The 22,280-nt window shown below is 36.8% G+C and overlaps 1 protein-coding gene across 1 annotated transcript in view; it reads left to right on the top strand.

Annotated features, from left to right (window-relative positions):
• Nucleotides 1–501: 501 nt before the first annotated feature.
• The window catches only part of LOC138700305 (zinc finger protein 235-like), a 50,187-nt gene continuing 28,408 nt past the window's right edge, over nt 502–22,280 (top strand). Inside the window, exons 1-4 of the mRNA XM_069826837.1 lie at nt 502–629; nt 4,783–4,886; nt 8,335–8,472; nt 10,683–10,765. Coding sequence (XP_069682938.1) covers nt 4,794–4,886; nt 8,335–8,472; nt 10,683–10,765 — 314 coding nt within the window. The 5' untranslated portion in view covers nt 502–629; nt 4,783–4,793. The remainder of the gene's footprint in view (nt 630–4,782; nt 4,887–8,334; nt 8,473–10,682; nt 10,766–22,280) is intronic.

The raw sequence follows: 22,280 nt of genomic DNA on the forward strand, positions 1-22,280 counted from the left end.
GTCCAACGAGTTAGAAATTCTAACTCGTTGCATTTGTCCAATTATTAAAAAAAAAATCCCTACGCCGAGGGATAAATTCCTCCAAATGGCAATTATGGTTATGACCGCAGTGTTGCCAACTGGACGGAGATTCCGTCAAAACTGACGGAATTTGAACTTAACGGACGGAAAAATAATGGCTTTGACGGGTGACGGAAATTACGATTTACATAGTTTTTTTACCTGCTGTCATTATTTAATTACTTAATTTTCGGGGGAACGTAGACCAAACCAGCATATCAACTGCAAAATTAGAGGGAGATGATGTGAATGAATTATTATTATTATTATTTCAATCAAGTCTGGTAAGTAAGTTGTGTTGAAATTTGCTATTTTTGTATATAGGTATGAGTGGATATATATGTATATATTTTTTTGACTGATTTTCTGGTGTTAGACGCGGGGATACAATTTATGTGTTGGCAACACTGTATGATCGTAATGATCAAAGTGGCTGTGGAAGTGTCCGTTATGGCACCAACGAAAATCGTTGTAAGTTGAGGAATTTGGCTTCCCTGATTTTACCGAGTGTTTACTTGATGAAAATCATTTGGACAGCTGAAAGAAATTGACTTCCAGTAAGAAAAAAGGTAAAGGCATTGTTTGAGATGAAAGGAAATTTTGAAGGGAAAAAATCTGAAAGACTTGGTGCAGCTAAGCTATTTTACGAGCTGTCAAATGCACGTATTGTATAGTAAATGGTCGACGGAAACTGCCCCTATCTATCTGTCTGTCTGTCCATCAGTCTATCTCTTATTTCAAATTATGGGATTATTATTATTATTATTATTATTATTATTATTATTATTATTATTATTATTATTATGTACTACAGCTAGTACTAATATTGTTATCGTTACTGTATATATTGAACTTAAACACATTTTTTCGATAGTGAGACGTTAGAATCATGGATGGCATTTCATATTAAAGCGGATAATTTTGACATTCAAGGTATCCATGTGCCCCCCCGGTCTTCGTCGGTTCCTCCAAGTTGGTGACCGGGGGATGCAATGGTGGCTCTCGTGCTGTTTTTTCGTCCAAATATCGACTTATCACCATCCAGCCCATTTCGTTCTCTCTTCTTTTTCATCTCTATCTCTCTCACTGCCGACCACCATTGCATGCGGAACGCCCACAACATCACAGCCATTTTCACCTTTTCACCCCACTCTTAGTTCTTTGCCACGTCCGCCTACATGACGAGATTTGTTAAGAATGCCTTGTTAGGCTTCGTTCCTCTTCCTCTTCTAGTTTTTTTTTATATACATTATTAGGTTAAGTATCCTAGGCTTATAACTCCCGTCTCACCAGCGGGGATCTTTCCTATCTCCGTGGTCCTGTCCCACGGTTTCGAGTGCAATTTTCAGTTTGTGCGGCCCGACAGGGCGCCCAGCAGCGAAGCAATAGTGGACCCTTCATACTGCCCCTATATGCAAGTTTAGGTGCCGAGCCCGGACCAGAGGTCAAGTACATTCATGTAGAGCCTCAATGTGGGCCCGGGGTGAATTAGACGCCCCGCTGACCGACTCTGCTCGCCGGGGCGGATATATCACTCCAACGTGTTACCGCTGACTAATGGGTGTCGCAGTGTGATCAACCACAAGTCCCCTGAAGCTGTGCGGTCTCGGATTATTCGGCTTTGGTGGGCGAGCTCAGGTAGTGTGGCTGTTGTGTTCAGAGTATAGCAGAAGGCCACGGGCGGTTATTCCCGTGGTAGGGGCATCAAGTTGCGGTTCGCCTCTGGTGTAGGTCTGTAATGCCCAGTTTGAAGGGTAACTAGCGTGAGGTGGGCTGTGGAGGAGTCCCCACGGCCGACACGGACCGTGAAGACTTCTTTAGATGGCTTTCTTATGCCCTTCTGGTGGCAGGCTGACGCTGTAAGGGGGGCCAGTTGTTCAATATCTATTCTCGCTTCTCTTCCCCCACCCCCCATAAAAAATCGAGAAAAGAAGAACCAAAAAAAGGTACACTGGCTTTAGTCGCATGATGAAAAACGCTATGGATCTAGTTCCCGAGAATGTGGAACTATAGATGTCGCCTCCAAGATTTCTAAGTATTACACTAACAGGCACCGAAAAAAACAATGAAACACGTTAGCCCCTTTTACGTGAGTCGTGCACTTGATGAACTCCTTGAAAAGTCAAGAATGTCACTAGACTCTGCAACGGCAGCCTCCTCGTCGAAATTATGTCTCCCAGTCAAAGTGAGACGCTGTTGAAGGCTAAGCTGCTGGGTCTACCCTATAAAGTTTGAAAGGCACTCCTCACTGAACTGCACGCGGGGAGTGGTTCATACGGATGCTCTGGACATAATGAACTCGCAGACCAGTCCTATCCAAGGGCTACCGTTTATTGGGTAAGCGGGACGGACGGACTTATCCATTGAGCACCGTGTTCTTGACTTTCGAGACTGATTGTTTCAGAAAAGAACCAGAAAGAAAAGTTCTATGCTGCTGTTTTATAAAAAGCAACAGAGGGAATCGATGTGTCAACTCAAACACCTCCTCTTGATTGTATACCTGGGAGGTACAGGCTAATCTGTCTCACCAGCTGTGCATGTATGATTATGGACAAGATGATAAGCAAATGCCTGATGTGAGTACCCAAATGTGGTTTTCGTAAGCTCAGATCAGCCACAGACCATCTCCTTCGGCTGGAGACCGCCATTAGAGATGCTTTCCTCACGAAGGAACATCTTGTGGCGGTCTTCTTTGTTCTAGAAAAGGCTTACAATACCACATGGCAGTATGGAATTCTGCAAACTCTGCATTGTTGGGGACTTCGTGGCAGTCTCCCATCGTTTATTGCTAGGTTCATGGCAGAGCAGTACCGGTAATTCAAGTAGGCACCACACTTTCTGACGAACATCTTCAAGAAAACGACGTTCCGCAGGGGTCTGTTTATTAAGCGTTTTTCTTTTCTGCATTGTGAACAGTGGAATTGCCCACTGTGTCGGTGACCGAGTATCTTCTCTGTTGTACGTTGATGATTTCAGTTTATATTACAGCTCCCATGCATCGTTCGACAATTGCAACTGGTCATCAACGTGCTATCAGAATGGGCTGTTCGCAATGGCTTTAAATTCTCCACTCAGAAAATGCAGTGTGTTCACTTCTACAACCATCGTGGACTGCATCCACATCCTGAACTGTGTCTTAATGGAGTGGAGTTGCAATATACAAACACTGCGAGATTTTTGGGTCTTATCTTTGATTATAAATTAACGTGGGAGGCGCACATACATGATTTAAGAGGGCGTTGTGAAAAATCCTTGAATATTTTACAGCTTTTGTCGGGAGTTCACTGGGGTGCAGACCGCATAGTATTAAGTGAGATATGATGGTAGGGACTGAATTAATCTTGCTCAGGATAGGAACCAATGGCGGACTTATGTGGGGGGGGGGGGCAATGAACCTCCGGGTTCCTTAAAAGCCAGTAAGTAATATGTTATGGTGGATAATCTCTCCAGTAAGATATATTATTATTATTATTATTATTATTATTATTATTATTATTACTACTACTACTACGATTGGGAAGGCCGAGACGTAGATGGGAAGATAATATTAAAATGGATTTGAGGGAGGTGGGATATGATGATAGAGAATGGATTAATCTTGCACAGGATAGGGACCGATGGCGGGCTTATGTGAGGGCAGCAATGAACCTCCGGGTTCCTTAAAAGCCAGTAAGTAATTATTATTATTTTATTATTATTATTATTATTATTATTATTATTATTATTATTATTATTATTATAGTCAACTGTCCAAAGATAAGTGTGAACCTCACAGGTGACATCAATAAGGTATCATTCATGAGACAACTAAGCCAGATGATAGAGTGGCCAGTTCCTTTCCCTCTCCCTGACTATTTACATATTACACTAATGAGACTTCAGATGTATATAAACAGTTGTTTTTCGTCTGACACATATCGTCAAGCGAGATTTACTATATGATAAATAATAGATTTATAGTCTTAGACAAAAACAATGACGGGCTGCAATACTTTAAATCCCTTTCAGAAGACTTCGGTTGATTCCGTGAGAGCTTAGGTTTACACGTGAAGGAATTTCTTATGCAAGACTCTGCTCTGTTTTTCTTTGTTTCCTTTGTTTGTTGCTTTTTCTGTTTATAGATGAAATGTTATAAAGAAAGTATATTCAAGGGCTAAATTAGGTGCAAAATAAACATCTTTCCTTAGTCGTGTGAACCAGGCAGTGCCTGAAATGGACTTAGACAAATTCACGCTAGAGGAGATCTGTCATTTTTGTATCTAAGACTTTAGGCCTACATATCAGGCAGAACCTGAACCAGAGGTTGTCGTTGTTGTTGTTGTTGTTATTATTATTATTATTATTATTATTATTATTATTATCATCGTCGTGATATTACTGTTATTTTCTCTTTCCCTCTTCTTTTTCTTTCTTAATAATTGTTCTGTTTTGACTCTGATGGTTCTTTAATGTAATTTGTATTATTTTGTCACGGTTTGTGTTTGTTATATTTGTATGTGCCTTCTGGTCGGATGGTACAGAAGGCTCTATGGCTTAATTCTGTCAGATTAAATAAATAAATGAATAGATCAGTGAGTGAGTGATGAATGAATTAATAAATAAATAGATGAAAAGTAAACAAGTAAAGAAATAAATTCATTAATAAAAAGTAAATAAATTGTAACAACTAAGAATAAGTCTTGCTGGACAGATGAATACCAATATTTTAAATGCCTCTTCTAGTTCTAGTTGTAATGGATTTTATAAAGATGGAACCCGACATCGATCCATTGGCTGTGCAAACAAGTGGTGATGCAGATGTGCAAGACAAGAAGCCTTGGTCAGAGGTAAATAATATGAATCTGCTAATGATAGTTAGCAGACTGTAGATTAATATATTTAGAACCTAGAATTGTTTGCCATTAGCTCACATGTTGCATGTTTAAGATTTTAAGAGTTGCAGTTGAAACTTTGTTTTAAAATGTCCTTCCAATATAATGTATTGTGTGAGTCATATTCGTGTGTTCAACTGTTCTATTTTTTAAATTCGAAAGTACCGGTGCAGTGCTTAGCCATGTAGGCCTAATTTCGGAATCACCACCTAATTAAAGCATCATATGATTAAAACGAATAGCTGTAGCTCATATCAATATTCAAAGTAACAGTTGCACAAATGCCAAATGGGCTATGTGTTTATCTTGACAACACACAATGCTAACCTCTTCTGATAAATTTATTTGTAAATATTAATCTACCTATGATAGTTGAATTTTTTTCTAATGAATAACAAACTCTGAATAATATCTTGCTTAAGTCTAAGATAATTATTATCATCATTAAGTGCAGGTTATTAGTGCTGTTACTCTTCATGTATTAATATTACTAGGGAACAACTTTTCTGCGGTAAAAGAGGAGGTTGGTAATGAGTATGGAAACCGATGCCCTGAGTCCGAAAATGATTTCATGTTTTATGTATCACGTCTAGTTTTGTCGCAATTTCAATTTTTCGATATCTACTACAGTGCAGTATTCACTATACATTAAGCCGAGGTGCCCCCAAGCTGATGGCACTAAATATTTTTGTTCTAATATTTATCTCAGAATGATGTTTCATCATCCCATGCCCTATCACCCCATCCCCTTTCTCACTTTGCCGGGAAGTTGTTCTTTACACAAAACATTAATATATAGTTCTTAAATCTTGTCAGTTGAGCAGCTGGCTTACTTCTGAGAACACGTGTGAATTTTGTTAAAGTGGGGTCTCTAGAATCGTAGTGCAAAAGCGTGATTTTAAAAACTGAATATGGCGAGTACATCAGGATTGCGTAGGAGACAGTGCGTACAAAATCGTCACAAATTTTGCTATATTTGTGGGTGTTATATGTTCGATGAAAAAGTTCGTAAATTAGATTCGTTTGTAAGGAAGCTATATTTTGCTTACCTCAAAGTGAAATTTGGTGACATGGATAAATCATTTGCACCTCAAAGTGCCCGTAACAATTGTGTAGACGGACTGCGTTACGGAAAGCAATGCCATTTGCTGTACCAATGGTATGGGGGGAGTAGAGGAATCACTATGATGACTGTTATTTTTGTATGTGTAATGTTAATGGTTACAACAAGGAAAACAGAAATCAATTAAGTATCCCAATCTTCAATCAGCTTTGAGGCCTGTTTCTTATGGGCTTACCTGTACCTACACCACCAGCAAACTTGGGTGACAGTGAATCTGAAACCAGCTCCCCGAATGCAGATACTGAGATGTCTTCTGATCCAGACGAATTTGACAATACACTAAAAAAATTTACCCAACCCGAGCTGAGTGATTTGGTAAGGAAATTAGGACTCACCAAAAAGAAAAGTGAATTACTAGGCTCTGGACTGCATGAGAAGAACATGTTGGCACCAGGAGTTACATTTTCATGGTACGGGAATCGTGAAAAACTTTTCCGGAAATACTGTACACAGGAAGATAGATGGTATATTGTACAGTTGTGAGGAATCTACTAAAACATTTGGGAGAGGAGGTATATGAGCCCAAAAGTTGGAGGGTTTTATTGATTCTTCGAAAAGTAGCCTTAAGGCAGTGTTGCTTCTTAACGGCAATAAATTAGCGTCCATACCATTTCCACATTCTACAGTCCTAGTGGAATCATATGAAACATTAAAGTTGGTTCTCGAAAAAATTAAATATCATGAACATGAGTGGCAAATATGCAGTGACCTGAAGGTTGTTGGTGTACTATTAGGACAACAGGGAGGATACACAAAATTTCCGTGCTTCCTGTGTGAGTGGATAGCAGGGCCAGGAACAAACATTGGAACATTGCATACTGGCGTGAAAAAAAGCAACTAACGCCAGCAGACAAAAATATTAACAATGTAAGTCTTGTTGCTCGTAAGAAAATAAATACTCCTCCTGTTAACTTACATATAAAACTGGGAGTTATGAAGCAGTTTGTCAAGGCACTAGACAAAAATCTTTCTTGCTTCCAGTAGCAAGTGTACCATATGTTCCCCACGCCATAGGTTCCATCTGTATCAAGAACTGCATGGAAACGAGTGTACATAGGCATTAAGACAAGATGTGCCAGATTTATCATGCATCTTGTTGACTGATGAAGCACCATTTACCAGTAAACAATCTCTGTTGGCTCATCAGATGGAACGTCAATGTCCTTGGTGTTCAGATGTGTGGTGTGGAATAGTGAACCATCAGCTCATGGGCCTTTTTTTCATATAAGGTACACTGAATTCTTAAAAGTATCTTAACCTCCTAACAGGCCAACTTCCACAGATGTTAGAAGACATTCCACTGCAGACTAGGAGGAACCTGTGGTATCAGCATGATGGCTGTCCAGCTCATAGTGCACAATGTACTACATCTGTCTTCACCGATTGCTTCAGAATCATTGGATTCGACAAAGGGGACCTGTACAGATTTGACCCTTTTAGATTTTTTCTGTGGGGAAAGCTAAAAGACATACCAACTACACAAGATAATATGAAAACGACTTATTATTGCTGCCTACGCTGAAATGCTAGAACATGTGCAGCAGTCTTTACATGGCAGACTGGAAGCTGGTGATCGTCATTTTGAACACAACCTTTGAAGGCCAAGTTTCTATTTCTTTGTCAGAATCCAAGAAATTACTTTTTGTCACTTTCATTTCTCTTAAGTGAGTGTTAACACATGGAGCAGACAACCATCAGTGTTAACAATTTTCAAATTACTATATCTCGTAAACTACTTGCACTAGAAACCTGCAGACAACACCATTGATATTATAATCTACTCTAGTTTTATTTTGTTAATATCAATAGGCGTTGTTACATTTGAAAAAAAATGTAAGTTTCTATAAAAAATACACATTCTAATAATTATTAAAATCTACTGACATCCACTCCTTCACAGTTTCACTTGCACATTGTTCACTTTATTTCGTTTTCTTTCCTTTTAGTTTTTATCGCCATTGTACGGCCAGTGACTCTAGTCAAGTGCCATTGCATCGAATAATAAAAAAAAATTATTAAAATCTGTGTATGGGCTACAATTATTATCCCTTGGTTACACTTGAATTCTGTGAAAACAACACATCAATAGCACCTTCCATTTCAGAAATATTTAGGGTGAACGTTTTAGGTGATTCACCTGGTACAGGCAGTGATGATAAATATAAATTATGTTCTGTAAGTAATGACTAATAATGGTGGCACATGAGATACACCATTACATGTAATAGACGGAAATATTTTGTATCATGTCATTACTCATTCTTGATGTCTGTTCTGCAGGAAGGGAATTCATTGGATCTGCACGTGACCAGGATAAAGGAGGAACATGTGGACTGCAGCTACGATGAGACAGCAGGAATGAAATTTGAGGAAATTCTAGTGCCGAATAATTTTTCCATGGTAAAATATGAAGTTGAGGTGAGTGGAACTTACTGGATGTGCTGTCGCCCCTTCTTTTTCTTCCTCCTCCATTGTTTGAGTTTTATTCTGTTTGTCATGCTTTGCGGACAGTTGTAGTGGCAGGGATTTTTTGTTTGTATTATGAAGAGGATAAAATTCGGCGTCTTATTTATTACTTACTTATCCTTTGTTACAGAATTGCTATAATTTAAACTTCCGTACAACTACAGTACAAGTTCTAAATTTTTTAGAAAACTTTACTACTATCGTACTTATGGATGTATATACAGTCAGCTCTGGATATAGTGAACTCGGTTGTAGTGAACATTCGGTTACAGTGAACTTAAATCGTTGGTCCCGACCCGCATACATTAAGAAGTACATTAATATTTCCGTTTATAGTGAACCCTCGCTTCGGTTATAGTGAACCTTAAAAATTGAAGTTACAAGAGTTGTATCCTGACAAATTCTTGTATAAAATTGAAAGAATGTGTTGAGAATAACATTCTAAGTTTCTTACTCCTTTAGTCAAAGCACAAAGGTAGGATTAGTGATTCCTAGACAATGAGCTGTACTGTAAATCCAGACAATGCGTGACGACCTTGCCTCACTCCAGCGTCGAAGGGTTGACATTCTGTTCAGGCACTCTGCTCTAATCCTCCACTGTCAGAGGGTTACCTTTTGTTCTCAGAAACATTTCCATTATGACGAATAGCATCAAAACAACAGAAAATGAAATTGCCTTCTTTTATTAAAAGGGGACGGACATTATGTCCAGAGCCTAAATGAAGGTAAGATTCCGATGGCTTTCAAACTCCATCAACTCTCTCCCAGTTTCCATTAAGTGACCATGGAAATTCCAAGGCTGAGTACGAAGTCTCACCACAACAGCGTTTGTCATTTCTACCTGATCAGTCTGCTTATTGTGATCGAACAGTGAATATACTGTATAAAAATGTCGAAGTGTAAAGCATTTTCTTTGGAAGATAAGGTAAATATTGTTGACAATTTGTGCACCTGAAATAATCAAAGTTGTGCTCTATTTCGAACAGATGCGTGTTCTTTTTATAATGCAGTGTTTTTGATCACGTGCACTCTCTCATGTTACAGCATGAAAATGGATTCCCCCATATCCCATTAAGGTGCGTGTTACACTAAACTGGGAATATTGTGATGGAGTGACTTCCCCATTCCACCACAACCTTAATTAGAACATTGTTGACATTTTGTTTACTTGCAACACTCAGCAGTGCACTTACAATTACGTGCTCGTTCTGCATTATTCATAAAATATTGATATATTATTTATACAATTTTATTAATTATGTTAACATTACATCCGTAATATTAGATTGGATTTATTATGAAGACAGAAGAATCTCATTTCTACGCCAAGTAGTTCGCATTTTATGCATCTTAATCGCGTCCAGCTGGTACATGGTTTTCATGGTGACGTTCACACAGCTGCGTGCTGATAGGAAGACTACTGTAAACAGTATCCATTCAGATAAAAGTAATTATGAAGCGAGAGCCGAAATGCCAGCTCGATTTATGTTTGTGTTTGTAGATATTCCAGAGCTTTGTATCCGTCAGTGATCCATAATTCGTTTGTAATAAACATTCTCTATGTGTTCTTATCAGTTTATTACTTTATTTGTTTATTAGTAGTATGAAATTCAGCAAGGCCAATACTAATGAAAGTAATAGATCCAGTGGATATAGTAGCAAAGTTCGGAAAATTATATTTAATGTCTACAGTTTCTTCAGAAAATATTCGTCTGAAGAAAACCGTAAAATCTTAACTTTTCTAAGTGTCAAGAACTAACTACCGAGGTGTGTTGAATAAATATATCAACAGTGTCACGTGTATGCAAAAAGCAGAAACGCGGTGCTAAGAAATTGTTTGTCGTGCCTAGAAAACATATTAATATACCTAAAGAGTGAAGAATTTGAAAGACTTCGAAAAGAACCCATTGGCTTTTACCCTGGAGTTGCAAACATCACCTTAAAGGTGTGATTTCGTAATACATTATTTATTACTGTATTACACTGTTTTGTTATTGATACCGGATCGTGTTTTCAACACTGGCCACCCGCCAGACCGGTGGAGCACGCATTACCGCTCTGTAGGTTTGACAATGTCGCACTTGCACGTTATTGGCTGTCACTGTAGTTGTTCAGCCAATTTTATGCCATCTCTATTTGTTTCATTTATTCTTCTTTTTCAGGAAGATTCATGTGACATGGACTTAGTGAAAGAGGAGGTGAAGGTGGAAGTAATGACAAAGGAGAATGAAGTTTCTTCTGAGAGGTGAGTGGATCTTCTCTTGATACTGAAGTAGCTTTGGAAGTAGGCATATAGATAGACTTATTCGTTCCATAATATTCTTACATTTGCTTTATAGCTTAGAATAAAGAACATGTCCAATTCTTACATTTAAATATAAATGCAATACATATAAAATGCAAATATGAAATATGTACACAATTAATACCTTAATAACAATAATTTTATACAATGTAATTTGTTTACCTTTTAATAGTATTATAATATTTACACAGTACTGTGAAATGTCAAGAATTCATCTACAGAATAGAAAGTGTGAGATATTAAGTAATTTTTTAGTTTTACCTTAAATAATGCAGGGTTTTGGCTATGATTCTTAATGTCTTCTGGAAGACTATTGAACATTTTATCGCCATGTAACCTACTCCCCTTTGATAGCATGATAAATTTGGTGATGGTGTATGAAAATCATTCTTTCTGCGGGTCTATATTTTTTTTTTTGCATGTAGGTAAGTTAGGTTGGTCAGACATCTTAAAATTCTTGGGACAGAACCAGATATGAATAAATGTATTGTTCCTGGCTTAATACTTTAGAAATGCGTTATGAAAGGATTTTGTCGTTTGGTAGCGGAATGGTAAAGAAGTGATTTTCCCAAATATTGCTATTTGTTCCAGGAAGCAGCAGAACAGTCATATAAGAAAACCGGTATATATATATATATATATATATATATATATATATATTTTGCAGTTAGCTAAGTTAGGTTGGTCAGACGTCTTAAAAATCTCGGGATAGTACCAGATTTGAATAAATATATTGTTCGTGGGTTAATTCTTTAGAATTGCGTTACCAAAGGATTTTGTCGTTTGGTAGCGGAATAGTAAACAAGTGAATTTCCCAAATCTTGCTATTTGTTCCAAGAAGCAGCAGAACAGTCATATGTATACATATATATATATATATATTTTTTTTTTTTTGCATATAGCTAAGTTAGGTTGGTCAAAGGTCTTAAAATTCTTGTGAGAAAACCAGATATGAATAAATAAATTGTTCCTGTGTTAATTCTTTAGAATTGCGTTACCAAAGGATTTTGTCGTTTGGTAGTGGAATAGTAAAGAAGTGACTGTCCCAAATATTGGTAATTGTTTCAATAAGCAGCAGAACGATTAATTCTTTAGAATTGCGTTATCAAAGGATTTTGGCGTTTGGTAGCAGTATAGTAAAGAAGTAAATTTCCCAAAAATTGCTATTTGTTCCAAGAAGCAGCAGAACTGTCATATGTGAAAACGGTTTTATATATATATATATTATTGCATATAGCTAAGTTAGGTTGGTCAGACGTCTTAAAATTCTTGGGACAGAACCATATATGAATAAATATGTTGTTCCTTGGTTAATTCTTTAGAAATGCGCTACAGAAGGATTTTGTTGTTTGATAGCGGAACAGTATTGATATTGATATTGATATTGGTATATTTATTTCTACAACTCTTATTTGGTAATGGGTCGCTGCCACATCTCTGTATTCGTGCTCCCCATTACCTTCTAATTACAATAACACATACAAACCTTCATTGACGTGTGCAGCCATCTTGTTTTACCTTTGTTACCTCTGTTACTATAATACATACTCTCAATTTGCTTTCTAACCTCTAACCTTAAAATTTTTTCTTCTTCCTAATGAACACCTCACCACTTTTATTGGTTACTTATATTTGAAGTACTGCCTATCGTCTAAAATTTCCCTAATTTTAAACTAACTTTTACTAACACTATTTAATCATACTCATTCACTTTCATATTTAATTTACAATCAGTTCTACCTCTCCACACTTCTGTCATCACTCTTATCCCTTATTTCTCAATTAGACACTGAATCACATGTTTATTTTGTTAAACTGTTCCCTTTCACCCCGATAAATTTTCCGTTTGCCACTATTTTTATAAGTCAACTCAACCTTCATTTGTAAACTTACATTAAAATACGTGCTGTCTTCCTATCATTTCTATTTCTCTGATTGTACGCTGACTTAGTCGACACTCCAATATTAGTAACATTTCACTACCAATTACTATTAACAAACACTTCTTATTTTCTCTAGTCACTTCCTTTATCAACTCTTGTTTCTCTGGACACTAATTCACTTATTCGTTCATACATTCTCTCTCCGATTGTTTTGCTAGTTACTCTTACTCCTTGAACACTCACTTTATTGTTTCTATGTCTTTTGCCACACTTTTATCACTCCATCCCCCTTAAGCACCAACTTCGTAGACTGTAGTTCTGTGGTTCCTTTTTTCCTTCCTTTCCCTCACCAGTAGATGGACTACCCAAATCTTCTTTACTTCCCCTCCTTGTCGGCTCCGGACGTCTTGCTAGTTTCTTCTTAACCACCTTCTTGACCTGTTTTCTATGACCTACTCTTCCCGCTGTCAGCTGATTCGTCATCTTATCCCTTCCGCTATTGTCAGCAGTCTTCAGTGACTGTTGCTTGCATGGTGACGAAGGACTTATTTGCGACCACGCGTCTCTCCTTTCAAGGACGTCATACGAGTCTGCTTCCATTCTTCCTGAACTTGCTGTTTCAGATAATTCCTTGTGTGGTTACTGCCCTCGCTTCGGATTGTCCTGAGCTAATTGAATTCCTTCTTCAAACTTCTGCCACACTTCCTTGGCTACTAATCTCACTTCTTCCGCCCATTTCCTTGTTTATAATCTTCCTCATTTTCATTTTCGAGTCCCTCCTGGTTCCTTCTATAACCTCGGACTCCAATTCCTTTTGATTCAAATTTTCTAAACAAAATTCTAGATCGAAAATCTCATTATTGATATTCAATTTATCTCCATACAGCCTGGCGAAATGTCCGTTCTTCCTAGCGGCCCACATAAATGGTAGCAACAATCTTCTTCTACATCTGGTCTCATAATCATAGTCCAACTCGAGTCGAATATTAGAGTTTTTTAGGCACTTTCTTTTACACAGAATTTTTTCCTTCGTTAACATGTTTTTGAATTTGACCACGATAGGTCGATTCAACCCTCTTCCGACCCTGTCGGCTTCTTCAATTTGTCCGTCGCTCACATCCATGTTGAAAACCTCCCAGCACACTTTGAATACAGTGTCGTACGTTGTCTCGTTCTTTTCCTGTTCCATTTCCTCTACGCCGAAAAATACTAAGTTCTTCTTCCTCTGCTTATCGTCACAGAATTTTAATTTCCTCTTCATTTGTATGTTTTCTAGCTGCATTTCTTCCATCTTCCTGCTGAATTCTTCGACTTTTTCTTTCAACTCCTTCATTGTAACCTCCATTTTTTCTGTTCGGAATTCGCCACACTCCGCTCTATGACCTCACTATATAGCCTTCTAACTAACAGAGCTTCTCGCACACATGTGTCCTGAGCGCTGACTGCTGTAGAAATGGTAGCGGAACAGTAAAGAAGTGACTTTCGCAAATATTGCTAATTGTTCCAAGAAGCAGCGGAACAGTCATGTGTGAAAACGGCTATATATATATTTTGCATATAGATAAGTTAGGTTGGTCAGACGTCTTAAAATTCTTGTGACAGAACCAGATACGAATAAACATATTGTTCCTGGCTCAATTCTTTAGAATTGCGTTACCAATTGGATTTTGTCGTTTGGTAGCGGAATACTAAAGAACTGATTTTCCCCAATATTGCTAATTGTTCCAAGCAGCAGTCATGTGTGAAAACGGATATATTTATATATTTTGCATATGCCTAAGTTAGGTTGGTCAGACGTTTTAAAATTCTTGGGACAGTACCAGATTAGAATAAATATATTGTTGCTGGGTTAATTCTTTACAATTGCGTTACCAAAGGATTTTGCCTTTTGGTAGTGAAATTGTAAAGAAATATATACACACATATGAAAAGGTAAAGGTATCCCCATAACATGCCATGAAGGCACTTGGGGGGCATGCAGGTAGAGCCCCATGCTTTCCATGACCTCGGCACTAGAATGAGGTGGTGTGGTCGGCATCACGCTCTGACCGCCTTTTACCCCCGGGGAAAGACCCGGTACTCAATTTTATATATATATATGTGTTGTTGTTGTTTTCTAAAGCCAGGCGTTTGACAATAAAATCATTTGACCTCTTGCACTCCAATATTTTTCAAAGATATTATCATGGTCAGCCATTGAAGCACAGATTTTGAGGTGTTCCGGATCCATTTCTTGGTTTGAGTTGCACAATGGGCAGTTAGGGAACTGATATATTCCTATTTTATGCAGGTGTTTGGCCAAACAATTATGGCCTGTTGCCAATTTAAAATGCAGCTGCAGACGATTTTCGTGGTAAATCGGGAATTAACTGTGGATTTTGATGCAGAGAGTTCCATTTTTTCCCTTGGGATTGTGTTATCAAATGTTGTTTGTTGAAGTCTAAGTATGTAGATTTAATAAACCTTTTCACAGAGTAATACGTAGATTTAGTAACAGGTCTGTAAGTAGCAGTGCTGCCCTTCTTTGCTAAAGCATCCGCATTCTCGTTTCCCAGGATTCCACAATGGGATAGTATCGATTGGAATACAATTCTTTTATTGAATGATATTAATTGAGAGAGCATTTTAGTTATTTCTGCTGTTTGAGATGAAGGTGTGTGTTTAGAGACTATTGATAGAATAGCTGCTTTGGAGTCTGACAATATAACTGCATTTTTAAATTAATTGATGTGGCATAGAAGATTCCTGAGACTTTCACTTATTGCAATGATTTCTCCATCAAAACTTGTTGTTCCATACCCAAGAGATCTATAAAGTGAGTAGAGACAGCACGTAACATCTCCACCGGCACTTTGTTGTCTCGAGTTCAAGGATCCTTCGGTGTATAAATGAAGCCAATTTTGTGGAAGGTACCTAAAATTAATTATCTCTAAAGGCAATTGTTTTAGTATTTCAGTGTTTACTTCTGAATTTAGTATTTCTTCCGTTAAATTTAGATTATATGCTATATTTAATGGAGTTAAAGGGTTTGGTTTAATTTGTAGGGTTTCTTTTCAATTCGAGATATTGATTTTCTGTTTTAACTAATGAACAATGGATATGAAAATTTTTTGATTTTTAAATCTACAGAGAGGACTGTATGAATGCCAATTGTTTCCTGCATATAGCTAAGTTAGGTTGGTCAGTCGTTTAGAAATTCTTGCATCAGAACCAAGTATGAATAAATATATTGTTCCTTTGTTAATTCTTTAGAATTGCGTTACCAAAGGATTTTGTCGATAGGTAGCGGAATAGTAAAGAAATGGCTTTCCCCAATATCGCTAAATGTTCCAAGAAGCAGCAGAACAGTCATAAGTGAAACCCGTTTTTTTGCGTGTACATAAGTTAGGTTGGTCAGAAGCCTTAAACTTCTAGGGACAGAACCAGATATGAATAAATATATCGTTGCTGGGTTAATTCTTTAGAATTTCGTTACCAAAGGATTTTCTCGCTTGGTAGCGGAGTAGTAAAGAAGAGACGTTCCCAAATATTTCTATTTGTTCCAGGAAGCAGCAGAACAGTTAATTCTTTAGTCTTGCGTTACCAAAGATATATATATATATATGTATATTTGCATATAGCTAAGTTAGGTTGGTCAGACGTTTTAAAATTCTTGGGACAGTACCAGATTAGAATAAATATATTGATGCTGGGTTAATTCTTTAGAGTAGCGTTACCAAAGGATTTTCTCCTTTGGTAGCGGAATAGTAAACAAGTGACTTTCCCAAATATTTCTATTTGTTCCAGGAAGCAGCAGAACATTTAAATCTCTGGTCTTACGTTACCAAAGGATATATATATATATATATATATATATATATATATATATATATATATATATATATATATATATTTATATATATATGTGTGTGTATATTTGCATATAGCTAAATTAGGTTGGTCAGACGTTTTAAAATTCTTGGGACAGTACCAGATTAGAATAAATATATTGATGCTGGGTTAATTCTTTAGAATTGCGTTACCAAAGGATTTTGCCTTCTGGTAGCGGAATTGTAAAGAAATGTTTACACATATATAAAAAGGTAAAGGTATCCCCTAACATGCCGTGAATGCACTTGGGGGGCATGGAGGTAGAGCCCCATGCTTTCCATGACCTCGGCACTAGAATCAGGTGGTGTGGTCGGCATCACGCTCTGACCGCCTTTTACCCCCGGGGAAAGACCCGGTATTCAATTTTATATATATGTGTTGTTGTTTTCTAATGCCAGGCGTTTGACAATAAAATCATTTGATCTCTTGCACTGCAATATTTTTCAAAGATATTATCATGGTCAGCCACTGAAGCACAGATTTTGAGGTGTTCCGAATCCATTTCTTGGTTTGAGTTGCACATTGGGCAGTTAGGGGACTGATATATTCCAATTCTAAGCAGGTGTTTGGCCATACAATCATGGCCTGTTGCCAATCTAAATGCAGCTACAGACGATTTTCGTGGTAAATCGGGAATTAACTGTGGATTTTGATGCAGAGAGTTCCATTTCTTCCCTAGAGATTGTGTTATCAAATTTTGTTTGTTGAAGTCTAAGTATGTAGATTTAATAAACCTTTTCACAGAGTAATACGTAGATTTAGTAACAGGTCTGTACGTAGCAGTGCTGCCCTTCTTTGCTAAAGCATCCGCATTCTCGTTTCCCAGGATTCCACAATGGGATAGTATCGATTGGAATACAATTCTTTTATTGTGTGATATTAATTGAGAGAGCATTTTAGTTATTTCTGCTGTTTGAGATGAAGGTGTGTGTTTAGAGACTATTGATAGAATAGCTGCTTTGGAGTCTGTCAGTATAACTGAATTTTAAAATTTATTGATGTGGCATAGAACATTCCTGAGACTTTCAGTTATTGCAATGATTTCTCCATCAAAACTTGTTGTTCCATACCCAAGAGATCTATAAAGTGAGAAGAGACAGCACGTAACATCTCCACCGGCACTTTGTTCTCTGGAGTTCAAGGAACCTTCGGTGTATAAATGAAGCCAATTTTGTGGAAGGTACCTAATATTAATTGTCTCTAAAGACAATTCTTTTAGTATTTCAGTGTTTACTTCTGATTTTAGTATTTCTTCTGTTAAATTTAAATTATATTCTATATTTAATAGAGTTAAAGTGTTTGGTTTAATTTGTAGGTTTTCTTTTCAATTCGAGATATTGATTTTCTTTTTTAACTATTGAACAATGGATATGAAACTTTTTTGAGTTTTAAATCTACATAGAGGACTGTATGAATGCCAATTGTTTCCTGCATATAGCTAAGTTAGGTTGGTCAGTCGTTTAGAAATTCTAATGACAGAACCAGATATGAATAAATATATTGTTCCTGGGTTAATTTTTTAGAATTGCGTTACCAAAAGATTTTGTCTATTGGTAGCTGAATAGTAAAGAAACGAGTTTGCCCAATATCGCAAATTGTTCCAAGAGGCAACAGAACAGTCATATGTGAAAAACGTGTTATATATATCCTTTTTTTTGCGTATACATAAGTTAGGTTGGTCAGAAGACTTAAAATTCTTGGGACAGAAACACATATGAATAAATATATTGTGCTGGGTTAATTCTTTAGAATTTCATTACCAAAGGATTTTGTCGTTTGGTAGCGGAATAGTAAAGACGTGACTTTCCCTAATTTTTCTATTTGTGCCAGGAAGCAGCAGAACAGTTAAATCTTTAGTCTTGCGTTACCAAAGGATATTTATATATATATATATATATATATATATATATATATATATATATGTGTGTATATTTGCATATAGTTAAGTTAGGTTGGTCAGACGTTTTAAAATTCTTGGGACAGTACCAGATTAGAATAAATATATTGATGCTGGGTTAATTCTTTAGAATTGCGTTACCAAAGGATTTTTCCTTCTGGTAGCGGAATTGTAAAGAAATGTTTACACATATATAAAAATGTAAAGGTATCCCCGTAACATGCCAGGAATGCACTTGGGGATGCATGGAGTAGAGCCCCATGTTTTCCATGACTTCGGCACTGGAATCAGGTGGTGTGGTCGGCATCACGCTCTGACCGCCTTTTACCCCCGGGGAAAGACCCGGTACTCAATTATATATATATGAGTTCTTGTTTTCTAAAGCCAGGCGTTTGACAATAAAATCATTTGACCTCTTGCACTCCAATATTTTTCAAAGATATTATCATGGTCAGCCACTGAAGCACAGGTTTTGAGGTGTTCCGAATCCATTTCTTGGTTTGAGTTGCACATTGGGCAGTTAGGGGGCTGATATATTCCAATTCTAAGCTGGTGTTTGGCCAAACAATCATGGCCTGTTGCCAATTTAAAATGCAGCTACAGACGATTTTCGTGGTAAATCGGGAATTTACTGTGGATTTTGATGCAGAGAGTTCCATTTCATCCCTTGGGATTGTGTTATCAAATGTTGTTTGTTGAAGTCTAAGTATGTAGATTTAATAAACCTTTTCACAGAGTAATACGTAGATTTAGTAACACGTCTGTACGTAGCAGTGCTGCCCTTCTTTGCTAAAGCATCCGCATTCTCGTTTCCCAGGATTCCACAATGGGATAGTATCGATTGGAATACAATTCTTTTATTGTGTGATATTAATTGAGAGAGCATTTTAGTTATTTCTGGTGTTAGAGATGAAGGTGTGTGTTTAGAGACTATTGATAGAATAGCTGCTTTGGAGTCTGTCAGTATAACTGAATTTTAAAATTTATTGATGTGGCATAGAACATTCCTGAGACTTTCAGTTATTGCAATGATTTCTCCATCAAAACTTGTTGTTCCATACCCAAGAGATCTATAAAGTGAGAAGAGACAGCACGTAACATCTCCACCGGCACTTTGTTCTCTGGAGTTCAAGGAACCTTCGGTGTATAAATGAAGCCAATTTTGTGGAAGGTACCTAATATTAATTGTCTCTAAAGACAATTCTTTTAGTATTTCAGTGTTTACTTCTGATTTTAGTATTTCTTCTGTTAAATTTAAATTATATTCTATATTTAATAGAGTTAAAGGGTTTGGTTTAATTTGTAGGTTTTCTTTTCAATTCGATTTATTGATTTTCTTTTTTAACTATTGAACAATGGATATGAAACTTTTTTGAGTTTTAAATCTACATAGAGAACTGTATGAATGCCAATTGTTTCCTGCATATAGCTAAGTTAGGTTGGTCAGTCGTTTAGAAATTCTAATGACAGAACCAGATATGAATAAATATATTGTTCCTGGGTTAATTTTTTAGAATTGCGTTACCAAAGGATTTTGTCTATTGGTAGCTGAATAGTAAACAAACGAGTTTGCCCAATATCGCTAATTGTTCCAAGAGGCAGCAGAACAGTCATATGTGAAAATCGTTATATATATGCTTTTTTTGCGTATACATAAGTTAGGTTGGTCAGAAGCCTTAAAATTCTTGGGACAGAAGCAGATATGGATAAATATATTGCTGCTAGGTTAATTCTTTAGAATTTCATTACCAAAGGATTTTGTCGTTTGGTAGCGGAATAGTAAAGAAGTGACTTTCCCAAATACTTCTATTTGTGCCAGGAAGCAGCAGAACAGTTAAATCTTTAGTCTTGTGTTACCAAAGGATATTTATATATATGTATATTTGCATATAGCTAAGTTAGGTTGGTCAGACGTTTTAAAATTCTTGGGACAGTACCAGATTAGAATAAATATATTGTTGCTGGGTTAATTCTTTAGAATTGCGTTACCAAAGGATTTTGCCTTCTGGTAGCGGAATTGTAAAGAAATGTTTACACATATATAAAAAGGTAAAGGTATCCCCTAACATGCCAGGAATGCACTTGGGGATGCATGGAGTAGAGCCCCATGTTTTCCATGACTTCGGCACTAGAATCAGGTGCTGTGGTCGGCATCACGCTCTGACCGCCTTTTACCCCCGGGGAAAGACCCGGTACTCAATTTTATATATATGAGTTGTTGTTTTCTAAACCCAGGCGTTTGACAATAAAATCATTTGACCTCTTGCACTCCAATATTTTTCAAAGATATTATAATGGTCAGCCACTGAAGCACAGATTTTGAGGTGTTCCGAATCCATTTCTTGGTTTGAGTTGCACATTGGGCAGTTAGTGGGCTGATATATTCCAATTCTAAGCTGGTGTTTGGCCAAACAATCATGGCCTGTTGCCAATTTAAAATGCAGCTACAGACGATTTTCGTGGTAAATCGGGAATTTACTGTGGATTTTGATGCAGAGAGTTCCATTTCATCCCTTGGGATTGTGTTATCAAATGTTGTTTGTTGAAGTCTAAGTATGTAGATTTAATAAACCTTTTCACAGAGTAATACGTAGATTTAGTAACACGTCTGTACGTAGCAGTGCTGCCCTTCTTTGCTAAAGCATCCGCATTCTCGTTTCCCATGATTCCACAATGGGATAGTATCGATTGGAATACAATTCTTTTATTGAGTGATATTAATAGATAGAGCATTTTAGTTATTTCTGCTGTTTGAGATGAAGGTGTGTGTTTAGAGACTACTGATATAATAGCTGCTTTGAAGTCTGTCAGTATAACTGCATTTTTAAATTTATTGATGTGGCATAGAAGATTCCTGAGACTTTCACTTATTGCAGTGATTCTATAAAGTGAGAAGAGACAGCACGTAACATCTGCACCGGCACTTTGTTCTCTGGAGTTCAAGGATCCGTCGGTGTATAAATGAAGCCAGTTTTGTGGACGGTACCTAATATTAATTGTCTCTAAAGACAATTGTTTTAGTATTTCAGTGTTTACTTCTGATTTTAGTATTTCTTCTGTTAAATTTAGATTATATTCTATATTTAATAGAGTTAAAGGGTTTGGTTTATTTGTAGGTTTTCTTTTCAATTCGAGATATTGATTTTCTGTTTTAACTATTGAACAATGGATATGAAACTATTTTGAGTTTTAACTCTACAGAGAGGACTGTATGAATACCAATTGTTTGCTGCATATAGCTAAGTTAGGTTCGTCAGTCGTTTAGAAATTCTTGGGACTGAACCAGATATGAATAAATATATTGTTCCTCTTAATTCTTTAGAATTGCGTTACCAAAGTATTTTCTCGTTTGGTAGCGGAATAGTAAAGAAGTGACTTTCCCAAATATTTCTATTTGTTCCAGGAAGCAGCAGAACAGTTAAATCTTTAGTATTGCGTTACCAAAGGATATATATATATATATTTGCATATAGCTAAGTTAGGTTCGTCAGACGTTTTAAAATTCTTGGGACAGTACCAGATTAGAATAAATATATTGTTGCTGGGTTAATTCTTTAGAGTAGCGTTACCAAAGGATTTTCTCCTTTGGTAGCGGAATAGTAAACAAGTGACTTTCCCAAATATTTCTATTTGTGCCAGGAAGCAGCAGAACAGTTAAATCTTTAGTCTTGCGTTACCAAAGGATATATATATATATATATATATATATATATATATATATATGTGTGTATATTTGCATATAGTTAAGTTAGGTTGGTCAGACGTTTTAAAATTCTTGGGACAGTACCAGATTAGAATAAATATA

The sequence above is a fragment of the Periplaneta americana genome, chromosome 5, assembly GCF_040183065.1.
Source record: "Periplaneta americana isolate PAMFEO1 chromosome 5, P.americana_PAMFEO1_priV1, whole genome shotgun sequence".
NCBI lineage: Eukaryota > Metazoa > Arthropoda > Insecta > Blattodea > Blattidae > Periplaneta > Periplaneta americana.